The sequence below is a fragment of the Hypanus sabinus genome, chromosome 3, assembly GCF_030144855.1.
Source record: "Hypanus sabinus isolate sHypSab1 chromosome 3, sHypSab1.hap1, whole genome shotgun sequence".
NCBI lineage: Eukaryota > Metazoa > Chordata > Chondrichthyes > Myliobatiformes > Dasyatidae > Hypanus > Hypanus sabinus.
In genome coordinates, this window is record NC_082708.1 from 30,080,566 (window position 1) to 30,099,979 (window position 19,414).

Here is a 19,414-nt window from a genome sequence, read left to right on the forward strand (position 1 = left end):
AGAGGATACTAAAATCACAGGTGCACTATCTGATTAACATAAATCTGGTTGTTTGGTGACTGAAACTGAGAACTAAATATTCTAGGGTACTTAACTTTTAGAGAAGGCATACAAATGGAAAAGCAGTGAGCTGGATTTGCAACCCCTTGTGTTTCCATTTATCACTGTCCAGCCTGTGTTTCTAAACCCCCCCCCCCCACCCCACTCCAACACCAGCCTAACTACTGGCTACATCTGCCTTCCTTTTCTCTTTCCTTATCTGTCTATACATGTCATGCCTTCCACCTCCTCACGTCCCCTTCCCCATATGACTCCATTTGCCCTTCTTTTCTCTTTCCTTATCTGGCTGTACCTATCATGACTTCCACCTCCCCATTCTGCCCTCAATAACCATGGGGATTCCAATCGCCACATGAACAAGGCAAATCAAACTAGTGAAGTCGTTAACTTATTACCAGTAGTTCTGATGAAGGGTCTCTGGCCTGAAAAGTAACTGTGCTTCTCTTCCCACAGATGCAGGCTGACCTGCTAAAGACTTCTGTTTTCATTTTAGTTGAAGTATTTGCCTCCAAGTTGTATAATGATACAGAAGGAAGATGTTAAGTGTCAGCGTGGAGGTGTAAACTGGCTAAGAGATGAGCAAGAAGGTAATGAGTACTGAGGAAAAGTACAATGTTATTAATTTTGGAAAGTGATGAGTAAATTTATTTTTTATTATTTATATAGAGATACAGTATGGAAACATTAACCAGAAACCCAGCTATTTAACACTGGCATACTCACAGGACAATTTACAATGACCTGCTAATTGGTAAACTGGTACGTCTTTGGACTGTGGGAGAAAACCGGAGCTCCTGGAGAAAGCCCGTACAGTCACAGGGAGAACGCACAGACTCCAGAATTCCCTGAGCATAACAGCTTCGCACTAACTACTTCACAACCGTAGTGCCCCATGTAGAGAACAGTGTAATCTGGAAGGGTAGATGCTCAAAATGTAGGAAAGTAAATGAGAATTGTAGGAATTACAAAACAAATCTTGTCCTTTATATAATGGGAAAGCCGTTACTGAAATTGTGGAGGATTTTGGTAAGAGCAAAACTGAAATATTGAGTGTATTCTAGTACCCTAAGAACTACAACAGAAGCAAGTCATCCTCAAGCCCAATGGAATATCGAGGAAAGTTGAGATTAGTTAAGCAATCTGTACCCGAGGACTCACATACTTGCATTTGCATCTAGTCAGTGTGCCCACTGTGGCCACTTTATTAGGTATGCCTGTACACCAGCTTGTTAATGCAAATATCTAATCAGCCAATCATCTGGCAGCAATTCAATGTAAAAAAGCATGCAGCATGGTCAAGAGGCTTAGTTGTTGTCTGGACCAGACATCAGAATAGGGAAGAAATGGGATCTAAGTAACTTTGACCATGGAGTGTTTGATGGTGCCAGACAGGGGGGTTTGAATATCTCAGAAACTGCTGATCTCCTGGGATTTTCACTCACAACAGTCTCTAGCGTTTACAGAGAATGGTGCATAAAACTGAGCAGCGGTTCTGTGGATGCAAAAACCTTGTTAATGAGAGAGTTCAGAAGAGAATGGCCCGACTGGTCCAATCTGACAGGAAGGCAACAGTAACTCAAAAAACTATTACAACAGTGGTGTGCAGAAGAGCATCTCTGATCGCACAGCACTTCGACCCTTGTAGTGTGTGGGTTACAGCAGCCAGTAGACCATGAATATACACTCTGTGGCCACTTTAGTAGGTACAGGAGGCACCATGGCACAGTAGCATAGAGGTTAGTGCAATGGTTTACAGAACCAGCGGCCCAGGTTCAATTCCTGCCGCTGTCTGTAAGGAGTTTGTACATTCTCCCCGTAACTGCTTGGGTTTCCTCTGGGTGCTCCATACTCCCAAGATTTACCAGTTGTTCTATGTAAATTGTCCCGTAATTAGGATAGGGTTAAATCAGGGGTTGCTATGCAGTGTGACAAAGGTCCAGAAAGGCCTAATCCGTGCTGTATCTCAATAAATAAATAAAATAATAAAATGGTTTCTGAGTGTATTTTCTCTGGGTCTAGGTGACAGTGTTGACCTGTGATTAGGAATCTATTTGAGAGGGGTTGACAGTCACTGCAGTCTAGAAAAAAAATGAGAGATGACCTCACTGAAGGGTGAGAATGATTGGTAGAACTAATGTTGATAGGGTGTTTTCTCCAGTTGGAATGTGTGGGAACTCACTGCATGGTTAAGTGGTCGGCTGCTTAAGGCCAAGAGGAAGAGAAATTTCTTTACTCGGAGGCTGTGAATCTTTACAATTCTCTGTACCCTGAAGGGTAATGGTGGTTAGTCAGTCAGTATGTTTATTTATCAGAATGAGTAAATTTTGGGCAATAAGGGAATAAAGGAGTACAAGAACTTCTCAATTTTTGAAATCTCATTTAGAGATACAGCAAGGTAGCAGATCCTTCTTGTCCATCGACCCTGTACCGAACAATTGCACCCGTATAACCAATAAAAGTAATAATAACCCATATGACCTCTGAATGTGGGAGGAAACCAGAGCATTCGGAGGAAACCCAGGTGATCAGGGGGAGGACATACAAACTCCTTACACACAGTGGCACGAGTTGAACCTGAGTCTCCAGCACTGTAATAGCATTACGCTAACTCCTCTGTTACCGTGCCGCCCCAATCAGCTGGAAAGCAGCTTTCAGGGGATATCGTAAGTGGCAATGTAAATGTCTATTCATATTTCTTAAAAGTTTGAACCTACAGGGTTAAAACATAATGGTTGAATCAGCCAGATCATTAGACAAAGGCAATAAGTATGAAAATTTCAAGGAGGAAATTAAAGTCTGTAAGAAGTAAAGTTAAGAAGTATGATTTGGTAATAATTCAGTTTGAGTTCTTTGACACTGAAAATATTCAAAAGACCAATGTGCAAATATTGAAAAACTTAACAGTGTACATTTTAAAAGGAGGACATTCTATTCCTAGGAGTTTATCATTAAATGAAAGTAATCTTTACTTTAAGGAATACAGGAAAGCCTCAGATATTCTAACTACACCTCCTCTACCTGGTGGTGTGTCTTGTGTCAATAAGTGAACACATCCATCACTATTGGATGTAATGACAAGATGCTGCCTTGGCTATAATAGCAGGAATTAGCATGTGAATAACATATCTTTTATTCATAAGTATATACATAAACATATATGTCAATGACTGTCAAAATTTAAACTTTATATCACCTGCATATAAACTATTCTGCAAAGTACTACTCGATCATTTTAAACAATGATCCTGCTAGTTGACTAAAGTTTATGTTGCATGTTGTTGCCTAGCAATGATTTCTCAAATTGCTTGTATCCATTTTAAAAATATTCTAAAATATTCAGTGTCAGTATGTTTAACACAAATATAAGAAACATTTCATCTAGTCAATAAATCTGGGCAGATGGATTGTGCATTACAAATTCTCCCTGCAAAATGAATTATTTTTTGAATGTGACAGTGATGGAAAGCCAGTTAATCACCTCTGCCCTAGAAATAACAGGCAGAGATGGACAGTGATTTGCCCATTTGTTACTGCGAGCAGGCAGCTGTCATTCAGAGTCCTCCCCTGGACTGGATTAACACTGACAGACTTTCACAGCCATAACCGATGGATTCGCTTGGCAGTGTTTTTGCTTCTCTGCATTCCAAACAAATTGGAGACCTTGGAGTTGACTAACAGTAGCCCTTTTACTAAATAAACTTCAGTCCATTTCACACTACCAACAGTTTCTCAGCGTAACGATCCATCTGCCTAGTTAGAGCATAAAGTTTCTAAGATAAATTACTTGTCTAATGTATGGCAAAGCCTGTCTGAACCAAGTTAACTTGCAGGTGATGCCAATGCTTGATAAAAGATAAAAGAGAATTGATGGTACTTCAATAATCTGCTTCCTTATTAGCTGTCACTTGTATGCAAGACTAAAGGCATTTAAGAGGATTTCCAAAATTTGTACTCTAATGATGGCTATTAAATACCAAGCATAAACTGCAAGAACAAATATATAATCTCAAAAGATAACTCAGCTTCTTCAAACAAGTTTAAAACATAATGATCAATCAGATGCAATGAATATTGGAAAATCTTGTGGGTCTTTCTTTGAGTGCAGCTGTGACACTTAAAACTGGTAAGCTTTTTGATTAAAGGTGATTAGGAAAAGGGTGGTGCTGATTACCAGAGGGTCAAAGTCATAGTTCATAGGCAGGGCAAGTGAAACTATATCCTGCGTACAATTTTAGGTCCATTTGGTCAAGCTGGAAAAGTACAGTATAAGTGAGGAGCAGCAAATTATTTAGTTAATAATATCCAAAATAAAAAAAATAGAATAAATAAAATCTTCATATATCCTTAACTAATCTGCAGAGTGTAATTCCAATACAAAAATTGGACTAGGAAGTTGAGAAGATAATTATTATAGTCTGTGATAAATTAGTTCAGAGGATGATTATTAAAGCACACATTTCTAAAAAAAATACAAGAACACATCATACATCTGGTTAATCATTCTGTTTTCAACTAATTAGAGGAGCCAGTGATGCTTCAAGATGATCTCAGGAGGTATTTAATACAGGATCCCTTCATGTGGAAACCTCCGTCTCAAGATACAGTCTTTCAGCAACCTGAACTCAGTTTATAGAATTAAATAATGACTTCTTACATACAAGCCACAGTAAATAATAAACAACAGCTTCCTGGCTGCAAATTCTTAAAGCACATTTATTATTTCCTCATAATAAAACACAAGCAAGTGGAAAAGGGCAAAATTGGTAATACTATTGAACATAACCGATTTGTAGCTATTAATAAACTGATGCAATGATCTAGCATTTAGGCATAACAGGCATATATTCCCTGTGTTAAATTGCTTGTTGGGTGCTTTGTCAGTCCGTTATTAGAAGTGTCATCACAGTTGGAAAACACCTCTCCACAAATGTTGAGGCAAGTACAATTTGAGAGATGTCCCATTTTTGTAGGTTGACATTTTAATTACTTCACTTTTCAGCTGTCTTTATACATCAAAGTGAAGTTTTCTCATCAGGAATTCCAGAAAAATCAACAAATCAAAGTGACTGGTGGCCAAAAGAAAACAGGTGACTTGAGGAAATATAAAGAACAGACTGTTCGACACATCTGCCTTAATAAAATAGATTAATGTAACCAACAATCTTTTGAATCTACGTTGGTCGTCTTATTGAATCCAATCCCACATTTATCATGGCATCAAATGTCACTCTGTATACAACCATGTAATCTCACTCCCAGTGGAACTTCAGTGAATCAGAATGAAGTCTTTCTTCTTTCTAATACTTTATCAGAATTGCAGTTTATGTTCACAACTATCTATAAATGATAACTTCAAAATAGATCACCAATCTCTGACCCACTAAGACAGTAGACATCATCTGTAGATTAATCTGAATAATGATCCACTTCTGGGATTTTGTTTAAAAAGGATGTCTGAATTCAGCACTTCACTTGTTCTTCACTTGTGGATCAAAACTTTATATTAAGTTGAACACATTGTGAGTAATAATACAGGAGATATTTCTAATCAAAGACAACTCTAATATCTCATAATGCTCTGAACTACAACAGACATCTTCCCCATCAAAAACCTGCTACATCATATGTTACACTTTAAATCACTTCTACGACTACGTCTGTGATAAAGCATGAAAGAAGCCTTGTCTATCACTATGGCAAGTAACAGGTTTTTTTGCACCATTCTCTGTAAACTCTAGAAACTGCTGCGCATGAAATTCCCAGGAGATTAGCAGTTCTGAGATACTCCATCCACTCTATCTGGCACCAACAAACATTCCATGGTCAAAGTCACTGAGATTACATTTCCTCCCCATTCTGATGTTTGGTTCGAGCAACAACTAAACCTCTTGACTATGTCTGGATGCTTTTGTGCATTGAGTTCCTACCACGTGACTGGCTGATTATGTATTTGCATTAGTGAGCAGGCATACCTAATAAAGTGGCCACTGAGCGTACACTGACAGGATTCAAAGGTAAGTATGTGAGTCCTTAGGTCGAGGTGTGTGGCCAAATGGTTAAGGTGTTGGACTACTGATCTGAAGGTTGTGAGTTTGAGCCCCAGCCGAGGCAATGTGTTATATCCTTGAGTAAGGCACTTAACCACACACTGCTCCAGTCCACCCAGCTGAAAATGGGCACCGGCAAAATGCTGGGGGTTAACCTCGTGATAGACTGGCATCCTATCCAGGAGGAGTCTTGACACCATGGAAACTGACATAAGCACTGACCTGATGAGAGACTTCAGCTTTTAACTTTAAGATAGCATAACTCAGCCTTTCTAGATATTCCATTAGGCTTGAGGCTGACTTGTTTCTGTTGTAGTTCTGAGGTCATTAACATGCACTCAACATTTCAGATATGCTCTCATTAAAATTCTCCATAATTTCAGTAACTGCATTCCCATTATATAAAGGGCAAGATTGCTTTTCTAATTTTCTAATTGCTTCCTATAATTCTTGGTTACTTTCCTACGTCTTGTGCACCTACCCTTCCAGATTACGCGGTTCACCTACACTGGCTGCGTTATGGTTGCGTAGCGGTTAGAGTGACACTGTTACAACTCAGCTCAGGGCGTTCTGGAGTTCGGAGTTCAATTCGGAGTAGGGAGGCTGTATATTCTCTCCATGACTGTACGGGCTTTCTCCACGAGCTCCAGTTTTCTCCCACAGTCCAAAGGCATACCAATTAGCAGGTCTTTGTAAATTGTCCTGTGATTATGTTGGTGTTAGAGGGTTGCTGGCTGGTGATCATTGAAACAGAAGGGCCATAGCTCTACATTTTTCAAGTTATTTACTCACCTCTTAAATAATGCTCTAATTTTTCTGTTCTATCCAAAATTAATAACATTGCATTTTTCCTCAATAATCATTATCTTCTTGCTCATTTCTTAGCCAGTTTACACCTCCATGCTGACGTTCAACATCTTCCTTCCTGCAAACCCCCAAGCAGGTTTGTATCATCTCATTCATCACCTGGGATTCCTGGAGTTCTATTACTCTAAACCTACAAAGAATCTGCATTCTTAAGAACAAGAGAAGACAGGAAGTAAGAGCAGGAGTTAAGCATGCAGCATTTGAGTCAGTTCTGCCATTTTCAGGAAGGCAACATCCATCATGAAGGACATGCCCTCATCTCATTACTGTCACTGGGGAGGAGGTTAGGAGCCTGGAGACCCACACCCATCTTTTAAAAACAGTGTCTTCCCTTCCACCATCAGATTTCTGAATGATCTATGAACCCCGAACTGTTATCCTGCCAAGTCCCCTTCGACCCGTACCAGAACCATAGCCCTACACACCCCTCCAATCCATATACTTGTCCACACTTCTCTTAAATGTTGCAATCAAACCCACATCCACCACTTCTGCTGGCAGCTTATTCCACCTTCACACCACCATCTGAGTGAAGAAGGTGCTCTCCTTAAATATTTCACTTTTCACCTTTCAGCTATGACCTCTAGTTCAAAACTCCAAAATGCCGCAAAGAATAAATTGAACAGATAAATAAGAAATGAAGAAACCATACACTATTTCTCAATTAACAATTGAGACAATGAACTTCCTAATGTGATCCCTATCACGAGTAATGAAAGAGGGAGTGAAATTCTTTCAATTAAACATCATGCCAGAAAAAAATTCCAGAACCACAAACAGAATTGCCTTCACTCTCTCGCAACAATTTCAGCACAATTTTAAACAAGTGAAGTCTAATTACATGCTGTTATACCTAAGGAGAGTGTTATACAAAAACGTTAAAATATTTAGACAGGATAACACCCATAGGAAAAGTATCTATTACTCCAATTTGTCTGTTTGTGTCATAACACAGGCAACTGTTGTGCACAGTTTCTGACTGGTAGCCAATCATTTTTCTATTTAGCCCTAAGTGTTTTTGAACCTTGTGCCTGCAAATGTTATGAAATTATAGTATATGGTATATAGACAGCTTGGAGCACTGGAGTTCGGAGTTCAATTCTGGTTTCCTCTGTAAGAAGTCTGTACACCCTCCCCATGGAATGCATGTTTTTTTTTCTGAATGCTCCGGTTTCACACCACAGTCCAATGACGCTACATGGGTCATTGTAAATTGTCCGGTGATTAGGCTAGGGTTAAATCAGGGGTTGCTCAGTGGCTCGGCTCGAAGGACCAGAAGGGCCTATTCTGCAATGTTTCTCAATAAATGAGTATATATATTTATGAATTATTCATTTTCAAAGGAGTGCCCTAACAGGTGTAGTAGTCCATCGAGGCAGAAGAGCTCCTTCAGGTGATGTAGTCCTGGATCCACCAATGCAAACATCAATAGTCCCCATAAATACATACAAAGTGCTGGAGGAACTCAACAAGTCAGACGGCATCTAGGGAAGGATAAAATAGTTGATGTTTTGGGCTAAGGCCCTTCATCAGTACTGGAAAAGAGGAGGACAGAAGTCAGAATATATACTTGAAATATATACTTGAGGAGGGTGGGGGGAAGGAGTACAAGCTGGCAGGAGATAGGTGCAGGGAGCTGGAGAGCAGCAGAAATCAAAGAGGTAGGAGCTATGAGCAAGGATCTCGCTGAACTCCCGTCAAAGAGAAGACTTAAACTTCTTTCAGATAGGCATACCGCTAAGAGACGTGGAAATCGTAAATACCAGTGATTCTGCAGATGCCTAACTCAAAGCCTTGCCATGAGTGAATAGTGCGCAGTTCTGGGGATAAAAATGAGCATTGTGAGACTGTGAACAACATGGAAGTAGAATCCAGTGAAGGCCTGGCCCCTTGGATCCAGGGTAGGCTCGATAATCATACGTGGGCAAAATGGGAGTGGAGCATTACTGGGAGTCGGGAGAAAGATTAGAATGAAAACAAAGGCTGCAGGCCTCTCAGGAATAACAGGGCCAGGAGCTCAGGGGGCTGAGAGGGAAAGCAGTGGATTGGTTACAGAGGGGATGGGAGGAGTTGGTATAAGGAGAACGGGGGCCAAGGTGGAATACTGGACTCACCACAGGAAAGTTCTGTAATTTCCCAGCAGTGTTCAGGAATTGCACTGGAATCTTGATACTTGCCTAACACCGAAAGTATGGCAAACATTGAAATACCAGATGCAAAACCGCCCAGAATTACTGTCACACTGCCACTGTCAATGGCTGCTCCAAGCCCATGTTCAGTCACGTAATAATGTTCTGTAATCTAATTTCTAGGCAGAGACCTATTAAGGAAATAATCTGAATATACAGGATAGAAAGCGGAATAAAATGATAAATTCTTTACACTTGCATACCAGAGCTCCTCAAATTGAAGAGGTGAATCATTCAGTCAGCACTCTTGCAATGGTTGTCACTGATGTGCTGCGCTACACAAGAGATATGAACACAAAGCTGACAGCTTGTCTTCACTTATTCTTCATAGCTTTGAGTTAAATAATCTTCTTGGGCTGGAGAAGGGCAATCCTGCCCTTTGTATGAGTGTGAAAGGAACAGTCCAGGCCTGCAGTTGCTAGTGTTATTCTGACCTTGGGCACTGCCGGTACATTGTCCCCTCTCACCAGGGGTCTTGAACACAACCTGACCAGGAAGATATGGGCTTTGTTGCTGTGTGATCTATTGGGGTCAAAGAGTCAGCAAGGATCAGGACAAAAGGTGGTAAACACTTTACTGAGGAAGTGCCAGACACAGAATAACTGATGTAGGTCTCTGCTGCTGTGCAAATCAATCCAATCATTTGATTAAAAACACCCTTCTTTTCCACCAATACCGTGTACATCCTGAAAATAGCAAGAAGTAATCTTCTAACATGTCCAGGACCAACTTTATTAACCAAATGCATTTACATCTATCAGGAATTTGCTGTGGTGTGTTGGTATGTCACGCAATGGAAAACAACATTCAATTATTACAAAAAAATAAAGAATTACATCAAAAAGTAAAGTTAGCAGTGATTAATGTAAAATAATACCAAAAGGTCATGGTTATGGGGCTGCAGAAGCAGACTTCACAGAGCAGTATGTGGTTAGTTGTTCAGACTGATCACAATTAGTACCCTCAGGTGGTGTAAAGCTGGAGAAATAAAGGATTGCAGATGCTGAAACCTGGAGCAAAAACTGCTGGAGGAACTCAGCAGATCAAGCAGCGATACATCTATAGAAGGAGATGGATAGTCAATGTCTCTGGTCAAGACCCTCAATCTTGACACAAATTCTGCCTGACCCGTTCAAGTTCCTCCAGAGATCTGCGAAGCTGCTTTGCAAACTACAGTGGTTCTCAGTCATGGGTGCCAAGCATTGGCTCTGCTGAGAGGGCCTGGGAGAGTGCAACAGTAGACCTGACTGCATTTTTCTGCTAAAATCAAATAGTTTGCCAGCAATCATTACATTGTCTCACACATTTAAATGGTTGTTCAGGATTTGGCTGCTAATGACGGCCGATGGAATACCAGCATCAACAAGAGAGGAGAAGGAGAAGAAATGGTTAAGGTTGAGTTGTAGATTGGCCTACTTTGAGTGCTGTGCTTTTTACCTAGGTGAAGATTAATGTGGAAAATACTTACATTATACTGTACATTCTTTTATTATTCTTGTTTCTCACCTACTCACCTTTGAGCATTGCTTGTGATTTTGACACCAATTCAAAGATCCATTGTTCTGCAAAATAAAATGAAGAAACTGTTAAATCCTGCATTACTTTGTATCTCAAATCAAAGATGTTTATTATTGTGTAATTATTTTAATGTATGCAAAAAAGGAAAATTGCTTCCAAGACTGGCAGTATCCTGCAGAGAGGACAGACAAGTTTCAGTACAGTTTTTGCAATGATTCCTGGAACAGTTCTGCAAGCTAGTGGCTAGTCGGAGGTACTAGCTAAATGTTCTGCAGACAACATTGACATTGCAGGGTAAATTTTCCTCTCTCGTGTTGTTCTTGCCTCAAGGGCATATCAAAACATTGAACAAGCAGAACCCATAATTTTGTCACTTGTAAATTGAGACCTATGCCCTTCCATTGGCCTTATTACGTGATCCTGGTGAGTGAGGCTCCATATCAGGAGCACAGAGGTGAGAAATTACCCTTAATTTTGATATCATTCAGCAATGACATTATGTCCCATGCAATTTTTCAACAAGTGGTCTTCACCTCTCGCTGAATCACAGGGATCAGCAAAAAACAAAATCGCTGGTCCGAAGCCTGTGTGTGTTCAGCCGGAGTAGCAGCAGCAGCAGGGGAGGGGGAGAGTGACATCATTAACCTCAGCAATCCTCCCGACACTCAGAAGGAAGATGCGAAACCGGCCAACACAGAAAGAACAATTGTGTGAAACGAGGGGAGGAAAAATAGTGTTTATCTAAAAACAGCGTGACAACATTCAGAGAGAAAAGTCACCAGGCCTGACAGCTGCTCAGTGATTCAGGAGATTAAGTGCATAGACACAGATATCAGATTAAAACACTCTCAGTTTTGGCTGGATGACTCCGGCGTGTCAAATAGTCAAGAATGTGTCCTAAGTAAACCGATGAATAACCCGGCAGAGGCTCTAAGCATTTGTAGATACCGCAGGAATGATAGTTGACAATGATAGTTCAAACTTAAAAGTTTTTGAAAAATTACAGTGGGTACATTACATTTTATCTCCTTATTTGCTATATGGTGATGTGATAAAACGCTGTGAATATGCAGAAATTTCATGATGCAATTTTTTACACACATTGTACATCTAATTACTGTACTTTGAATGTACAACAGAGCTAAAATACCAGACGTTTGTTTTAATGTGTCAAAACAGACACATCCTACAATTGGATACAAAACTGATAAAGTCAACATGTCAATAGATCTGATACAACGTGACCTCTTTCATTTTCTAAAAACCATATCATAGATTATTTTAATAATAGCCAAATCACAAAAGTTATAAAACTGGTCAATAGTTTCTTATGAAATACTTCGTGTCATTTTAGCCATGTATTTTCTTCCCTTCTGCACATTTCTCTCTGTTTATTCCTTTCATACGCTTCTATACATGTTTTGTTTTACACTGCAAAAAGTCAGGAAGCGTTACTTAACTCCAATTACTCCTTTGGGATGTGTAATTATCCAGAGAAAGTTACGGAACATAATAACAAAACTTAACTAAGCCAAATTACAGAGTTGCATTAATTGCTCACATTGCCTTGTGTGGAACATAGGTTTGTGTATTTTGATACCTATCGCATTAAATCAAGAAAACACTGTCACAAAAAGCTAAAAAGAACATAAAAAAGAGACAGTGCAAATGATTCATGAAGTTATAACTAAGCAATCTTATCATTAGGTCCCATCCCAGGGCCCTTCGAGCAAGATAAGTCAAGAGAATGGGGTTGAGAATTCATGATTCATGATTGTCATTGTTATTTCCCGTACACAAGTGTAAAGGAAAACAAAATTATTGTTACTGATAAAATAGTGCTGGCGGGGGTTTGATGGGCTGGGTTAATGGGTGAAAGTGTTGATCAGCCTTATTGCTTGGGGAGAGTATTGGGTTTTGAGTCCAGTGCTCCTGGTGTGGATGCTACGTAGCCTCTCCCCTGATGGGAGTAGGACAAACAGTCTATGAGCAGGGTGGGTGGGACCCTTTATGATGTTGTTGGCCTGTCTCTGGCACCTTTCTGTACATATGTCCTTGATGGTAGGTAGGCTGGTTCTGGTGATGCTTTGGGCAGTTTTGACTTGTTGTTGAGCCTTTTTCTCCTCTGCAGTGCAGTTTCCGTACCGTGCAGTGATGCAGCATGTTAGGATGCTCTCTGCTGCGCACCCTGAGGACGTGATGATTGATGTGCATAGTCCAGTTCTCTTCGGCCTCCTCAAAAAGTGGAGGCATTGGTGAGCTTTCTTGATCGTGTAGGGTGTGTTCTGGAACCATAAGAGGTTGTGTTTGACGTGTACTCCTACGAGTTTGAAACTACTCAGTTTTCACTGCTGTGTTGCTGATGTAAAGAGGGGTGTGGGTGGGGAAGGGGATAATAAATCCACCATGGCTGATTGGCAGAGCAGACTCGATGGGTCAAATGGCCCAATTCTGCTCCTATGTCTTATGGTCTTCTCCAACAACTTTGAACTTTTACTGCTGCAGCTGGGACAAACAGAACGTCTGTAAATGAAAGTCATCGGGATCCCTGCCAGAGTTAATAATGTCAAAGATGTTACATCTGCATATACACCAGTTGTATCTAAGTAAGTTTTCGTGAGTTAGATTATTTTGCTTTGACCAGACTGTCATGTTATGCCAAGAGCAACAAGGTAATGCACAGTTAAAGCTGCTGCCTCATTGCACGAGAGTCCTAAGTTCACTTTTGACCTCCAGTATTATCTGTGCAGAGTACGTGTTCTCCAGATAACGGCTTGAGTTTCCCACAGGTGCTCTGGCTTTTTCCCTCATCCCAAAAATGTGTGGATTGGTGGATTAATTAGCTCTGGTGTGTATATGAGAGTTGGGATCAAAGGGAAGTTGATCAACGGGGAATACAGGTAAAATAACATGGTGTAGACAGTACGATTAATGTAAAATTTGATGTTTGATGATCAGTATGGACTCAATGGGCCACAGGTTTATTTTCATGGTATAACTGACTATGATGCTGTCAGTTACTGATATTGGTATTGACATACCGATTGGTAGATTAGTTGGCTACAGTAAGTTATCCCTAAATGTCATAGGATAGCAGGAGAATTAGTCTGAAGCTGATGGGTATGTGAAAGAGTACGAGGGGTGATTGATAAGTTTGTGGCCTAGGGTAGAAGGAGTCAATTTTAGAAAACCTAACACATTTATTGTTCAACATAGTCCCCTCCTACAATTACAGACTTAGTCCAGCAGTCATGCAGCATACAGATCTTGGACCTCCGGGAAGTGTCCAGAGTGGGGTGATTGATAAGTTCTTGGCCTAAGGTAGATGAGTCATTAACTTCAAACTTTCTGCATAATGACTCAAAGAATTGAACTGCATGTGCATGTAATGAGAGCTATATAACTCAAACCCAAGGAAATCTGCAGATGCTAGAAATTCAAGCAACACACACAAAATGCTGGTGGAACGCAGCAGGCCAGGCAGCATCTATAAGAAGTACAGTCAACATTTTGGGCCGAGACCCTTCGTCAGGATTAACTGAAAGAAAAGATAGTAAGAGATTTGAAAGTGGGAGGGAGACGGGGAGATCCAAAATGATAGGGGAAGACAGGAGGGGAAGGGATGAAGCTAAGAGCTCACCTCCTTCTACCTTAGGCCACAAACTTATCAACCACCCCTGCTGTGGACACTTTCTGGAGGTCCAAGAGCTCCATGACCGCTAGACTAAGTGCGTAAGTGTAGGAGGGGCCTATGTTGAAAAATAAATGTGCTAGGTTTTCTAAAATTGACTCCTTCTACCTTAGGCCACGAACTTATCAATCACCCTTCGTACATGTGATAGAGAAATATAAATGAAGAAGTGGGATTGATGGGGTGGTCAGAGAGCTGGTACAGATTAAATGAGCTGAACAGCCTCCTTCCACGTTACAATAATAAACACGATAACCATTCCAAACAAGGGCGAAGATGACTCTTATTCAGTTTTGTGTTTTTATTTTCACTGAACTAGCAACCAACACTTGACAAAAGTTACTAAGAAGCCATAAGTAGTGGCTCCCATGCGGGTGACAGCTGGCAACACAAAGTGCCTGACTGCCAAAATGCGATGCAGAGATCGAGCATCTACTGACTATTTCAAGCACTGTTCTTAAAAGGTGGAATGATGACAAAATGGGCTGCCTGCTAGAGTTAACTAGCAGGAGCATCTGATTTCAAATATACTGATAAGCGAGTGCAGTGTTGGGGATGTAACACATATTTTAAAATCCTTCAGGTTTTGTTGAGACCAGCTTTTTGTTTTATGTTTCAGAAAAAGACCAAAGACTTCTCAATAGTATTAAAAGGAGAGCTAGCTTTTCATCCAAATCCTCAGACAACATTACACCTTCAATGAATAAGACAACTATTATCATTAATTAATTGAAAGGCCACTTGCCGCTTCAGTGATAGCAGAAAGTGCTGCTAACTACAAGACAGCAATTTGTATTTTTTATGTGGAAAAATGCCCGAAGAGGCTTCCCGGTGCCGTAATAAGTAAATGTTGATGCTGAGCCACAGAAAGGCGTGTGCAAATTTTTTAGCAAATAGGTAGGTTTTAGAGAGCATCTTACAACAAGACAGAGGTGGGATGCTTCAGGGATGATTGTTTCCAAAACTAGAGCACATAAGACAAATTGTCTCGTGGCAACAGATGCTGCCATTACTATATGAAGTATTTTGACATTTTTTGCCATGAAATAAAAGAAATGCTACTATTTTTATTATATTTTATTTTGGTAAACTTGCTTCAATAAATGCCCCTTTATTGGCAATTTGGTAGATAACAACATAGAGGTCATTAGTTAATAGGACTTTTGTGTTTAACACATACTTGAATGTCTTCCAGTAAAAATCCTACAAGCAGTTAACTCTGGGAGCAATGTATAACTTCCATTTAGTTCTGACCATGAATAGATGTCGATTTAAATACCTACCATGCTATAATCTGTGGCTAATTACCTTGATACTGACAATCTCACAAACAAACTGTGATTTCTTTAAACTTGGACTGGAAAAATATAATTAATATTTCATGTATATTTTGGCAAATGGGTAGGTTTTGAGAAGCAGCTTTAAGCAAGATGGAGGTGGGATATTTAGGGAGGGTGTTTCCATAAGTAGAGCACAGAAGGCAAACAGTCTCACAGCAGCAGATATGTTAACAAATATTAAGTCAAAAATCATTGGAGCTGCTCTCTTGCTGAGTGCTATTGATTACAATGAAATCAGCACTAGCAACTTCTAATTATAAATGATTTCAGCTTTTCTGCTCTGTCTTAAAGGTAAATTACTTCTGTTACAGACATTATGTTGCCATTCTAAATTGATTTCTATATGACATACAAATAAAACATTTCTCCATTAAATGTATGGCACAATGACTGTAGTAGATATTAACCATATAATATAACCACATAATTAAGTACAGAATTAATAGTCCTATTTAATTTTTCAAATTATTGCTCTTCTCACCTTAAGATGCTGTATTTTACTAAGAAACTGTTCTGGAGATCTGACATGTAACACAGTGATGCTACCTTTGAAGAGTATCATAGCCAAGCACAAACTTGTCCTCACTCATATTCACATGCACATTCACACACACTCTCAAGGAGAGGTCACTGGTTGGGAATCAGAAGAGTGTGAACATAGCTAATTGTTCCCTTGTCTAGCCTAGGGGCTTTGAAATCAATGTGACATCTAGCTACAGTCACATAATTCAGCAGAGCGGTGCGAAAACATTTCCATTCTCTTTAGACTCACCACATTAGATAATTAGAGCAGCTATGTTCCATAAATTGAAAATGTGAAAAGTAATATTTCAGTTGAATAAGTCTGTTTAATGCTTATGAAAATTGTTAATCCAAATAAGGCTCAAAACTTTTCATTAACAGCCAATAAAAATGAATTGTGTTTGTACAAAATGATTTTAAAATTAGGCTTGGAATACAAATCAAAAAATTATAGAATGTTCTTTAAGAGCTGGGAAAGACCTTACTTTCTTTAGGACTCAGGAATTTTAAAAAAATGATTCTAATGAAACTATGCCAAATGTAATAGTTTTAAAGGATTCTTCAATTATCAGGCTCTAGATGCTTACGAGAAGGAAGTTAATATCTCCACAAAAGTCTATGTCAGAATTGTAACTCCATAAAATTAGTGGCAGCACAATTCCAAACAATTGATCAAATTTACAGAGAGAATTTTAAACATACATCAAATACACATAGAGCTCTCAATCAGAACATCCTCTAGCAAGCAAGTTACTTCTTTATCTGATCATGTGTATTTGGTAAACACTGTAGAGTGGACAGAGAACAAAAGACATTGGAGTAGATGTCCTCATCAAGCTAATATTTGTTACATTGAAAAGAAAAAGGTACTTTGAATAGAAATGGGGTCTCCATTAACACCCTCGTGACTGGGAAGCACTAGAGATAGCATTGAGTATTTTGTGTCTCAGCTCCTGTTTGACCTTAGTGACCTTAGTCATGTCAATGACTTAGATTTCCATTCTTTTAGGGAAGTGTGTGTGTGTGTGTGTGTGTGTGTGTGTGTGTGTGTGTGTGTGTGTGTGTGTGTGTGTGTGTGTGTGTGTGTGTGTGTGTGTGTGTGTGTGTGTGTGTGTGCGCGCGCGCCTTGAAAATTCAAAAGATTATGAATTAATTTGTAGATTAATCTTGCTGTGTCTACTATACCAAGTCCCTTTTCCTGCATTTTAAACTGCTTAAAGAATGCCAACCTCCTTGATGTAGGAGAAAAACAAATCACAATGCAGAATCAGTCAAAATCAGGTTTATTATCACTGACATAGATTGTGAAATATGTTGCTTTGCAATAGTGGTATTGTGCAAGACATAAAAAGACTTACTATAAATACATATTGCAAAAGAGGAATTACTGGGTTCAGAAAGTGGATGGTAGAGGGGACAATGCTGTTCCTCTTTAGGCTTCTGGCACCTCTTTCCAGTTAAACATGATATCTTTGCTGTGAGGTAAATAAAAGTCAGAATCAGAATTAGGTTTAATATCACTGATATTTGTTGTTTTGCTGCAGCAGTATAGTGCAAGACATAAAAACTGAATAATAATAAGAAATATAAAAAATTAAATGAAATAATGCAAAAAGAGAGCAAAAGTAGTGAGATGGTGTTCATGGATTGGTTCAATGTCCATTCAGAACTCTGACGGCAGAGGGGAAGAAGCTGTTCCTAAAATGTTGAGTATATGTCTTCAGGCTGCTGTACCTCAGATATTATATCATTTATATAATTATACAAATACTTAATGGATGTTGATATATGGTAAACTTGCAGTTGATTTTTTTATTTCTGATTATCGGTGGGTCAATAAGATAACAACAGCATTGTAGACAACTTTGTGTAATTTTTCCAAATATATTTGGAAGCCTGTTGCCACAATTGATATTTCTGTAGTGACTTGACTGTGAAAACTACATTAGCAATACAATGAGGATGACAGATGATTCTTTGAGTGTCTGCAGAATCCAATTTATAAAAAAGAAAGGGCCTTTGGAAAACTTGTACTTTTCACCTCCTGGGACCTGAGTTCAAATTCAACCCAGCAAACAAGACACGCATCTTTCCTTTTGGGTGAATCCTAAGGGTACCAAATGAAATTAGCTTTAAAACTCTCATTACCCTCCCTATGAATACTGTTTTAAAAGACAAACAACAAGCTATCGGTAATTAGATAATCTCACTTTCCTGAAGTCAGGACAGATGGTGGCAAGGATGAACATACTTTACCATGCCCATAGATATTCCCTGATACTTCAGAAAAAACTCATCAATGAACACTGTGAAGAAAGTTTTGTTTTGTTTCGTCCTGATAAGTGTAAAGAAACATTTTAAAGTCTGTGCCTTGTTAGTCACATCATAATTAACAAAGTCGGCCAACGATGAACGCATTTTCTTTGTTTAAACGAGCCTTAATATCAAGGTAGCACTTATTATATTTTAATCAAATAATTATTGAAACTAAAGTAACATTGCCACAATTATATATCAATTATTTTCTCATGTTTATTGAGGTTCTATTTTGAAAAAGCATTTGCTTTTATCTAGCCACCTCATGACTTGCCAACAGGAAAATGACAAGAACGCAGTTTGAGAAGGCTGCAGAGCATAAATGTCACCCCTGCACACACCAGGTTTCCCGTCAGGATCTCATTTATTGCTGGAAGGCTCCATGTATTTGTGCAGCTGACTACGAATCAGCCAGTTGGCTTCCTGCTGCTTTCAAAGGGATGGAATGAGGCACTATGGATACCCAGGTTTCCCACAGGGGCAGGATTGCAACAGAAGGCATCACTTTCCCTTCTCTCCTGAAGATAAGCAGCATAACACATAGTTGAGGTGACTAGGGATAATGACAACAAGCTGCTATTTTAGAGGGAAAATGTGTTGCATACTTAGCTAAAAACAGAAATCCAATCTGCTGTGCCAAATTCCTCTTTACACACGTACATATACTCATCCAACCAAATCACTAATGTAACACAACTACATACAACAGTGAAAATACACAGTAAATGCTTCTAGGCATCACCAATTAAAGAATCACACTTTAAAATTAAAACAAGAAGTAAAATACAGTCATCAATGTTTAGATGCGAAACCCAATTGAAGCCCACTCTAAGCAGCAGAAGCAACCTCACAAGTGACACACCG

General features: G+C 39.4%; 1 protein-coding gene across 2 annotated transcripts in view; it reads right to left on the reverse strand.

Annotated features, from left to right (window-relative positions):
* LOC132391145 (anosmin-1) overlaps window positions 1-19,414 on the reverse strand; it is a 196,098-nt gene that overhangs the window by 166,928 nt on the left and 9,756 nt on the right. For both annotated transcript variants that reach the window (XM_059963969.1, XM_059963968.1), the window contains exon 2: window positions 10,678-10,725. In XM_059963969.1, the coding sequence (XP_059819952.1) occupies window positions 10,678-10,725 (48 nt within the window). The remainder of the gene's footprint in view (window positions 1-10,677; window positions 10,726-19,414) is intronic.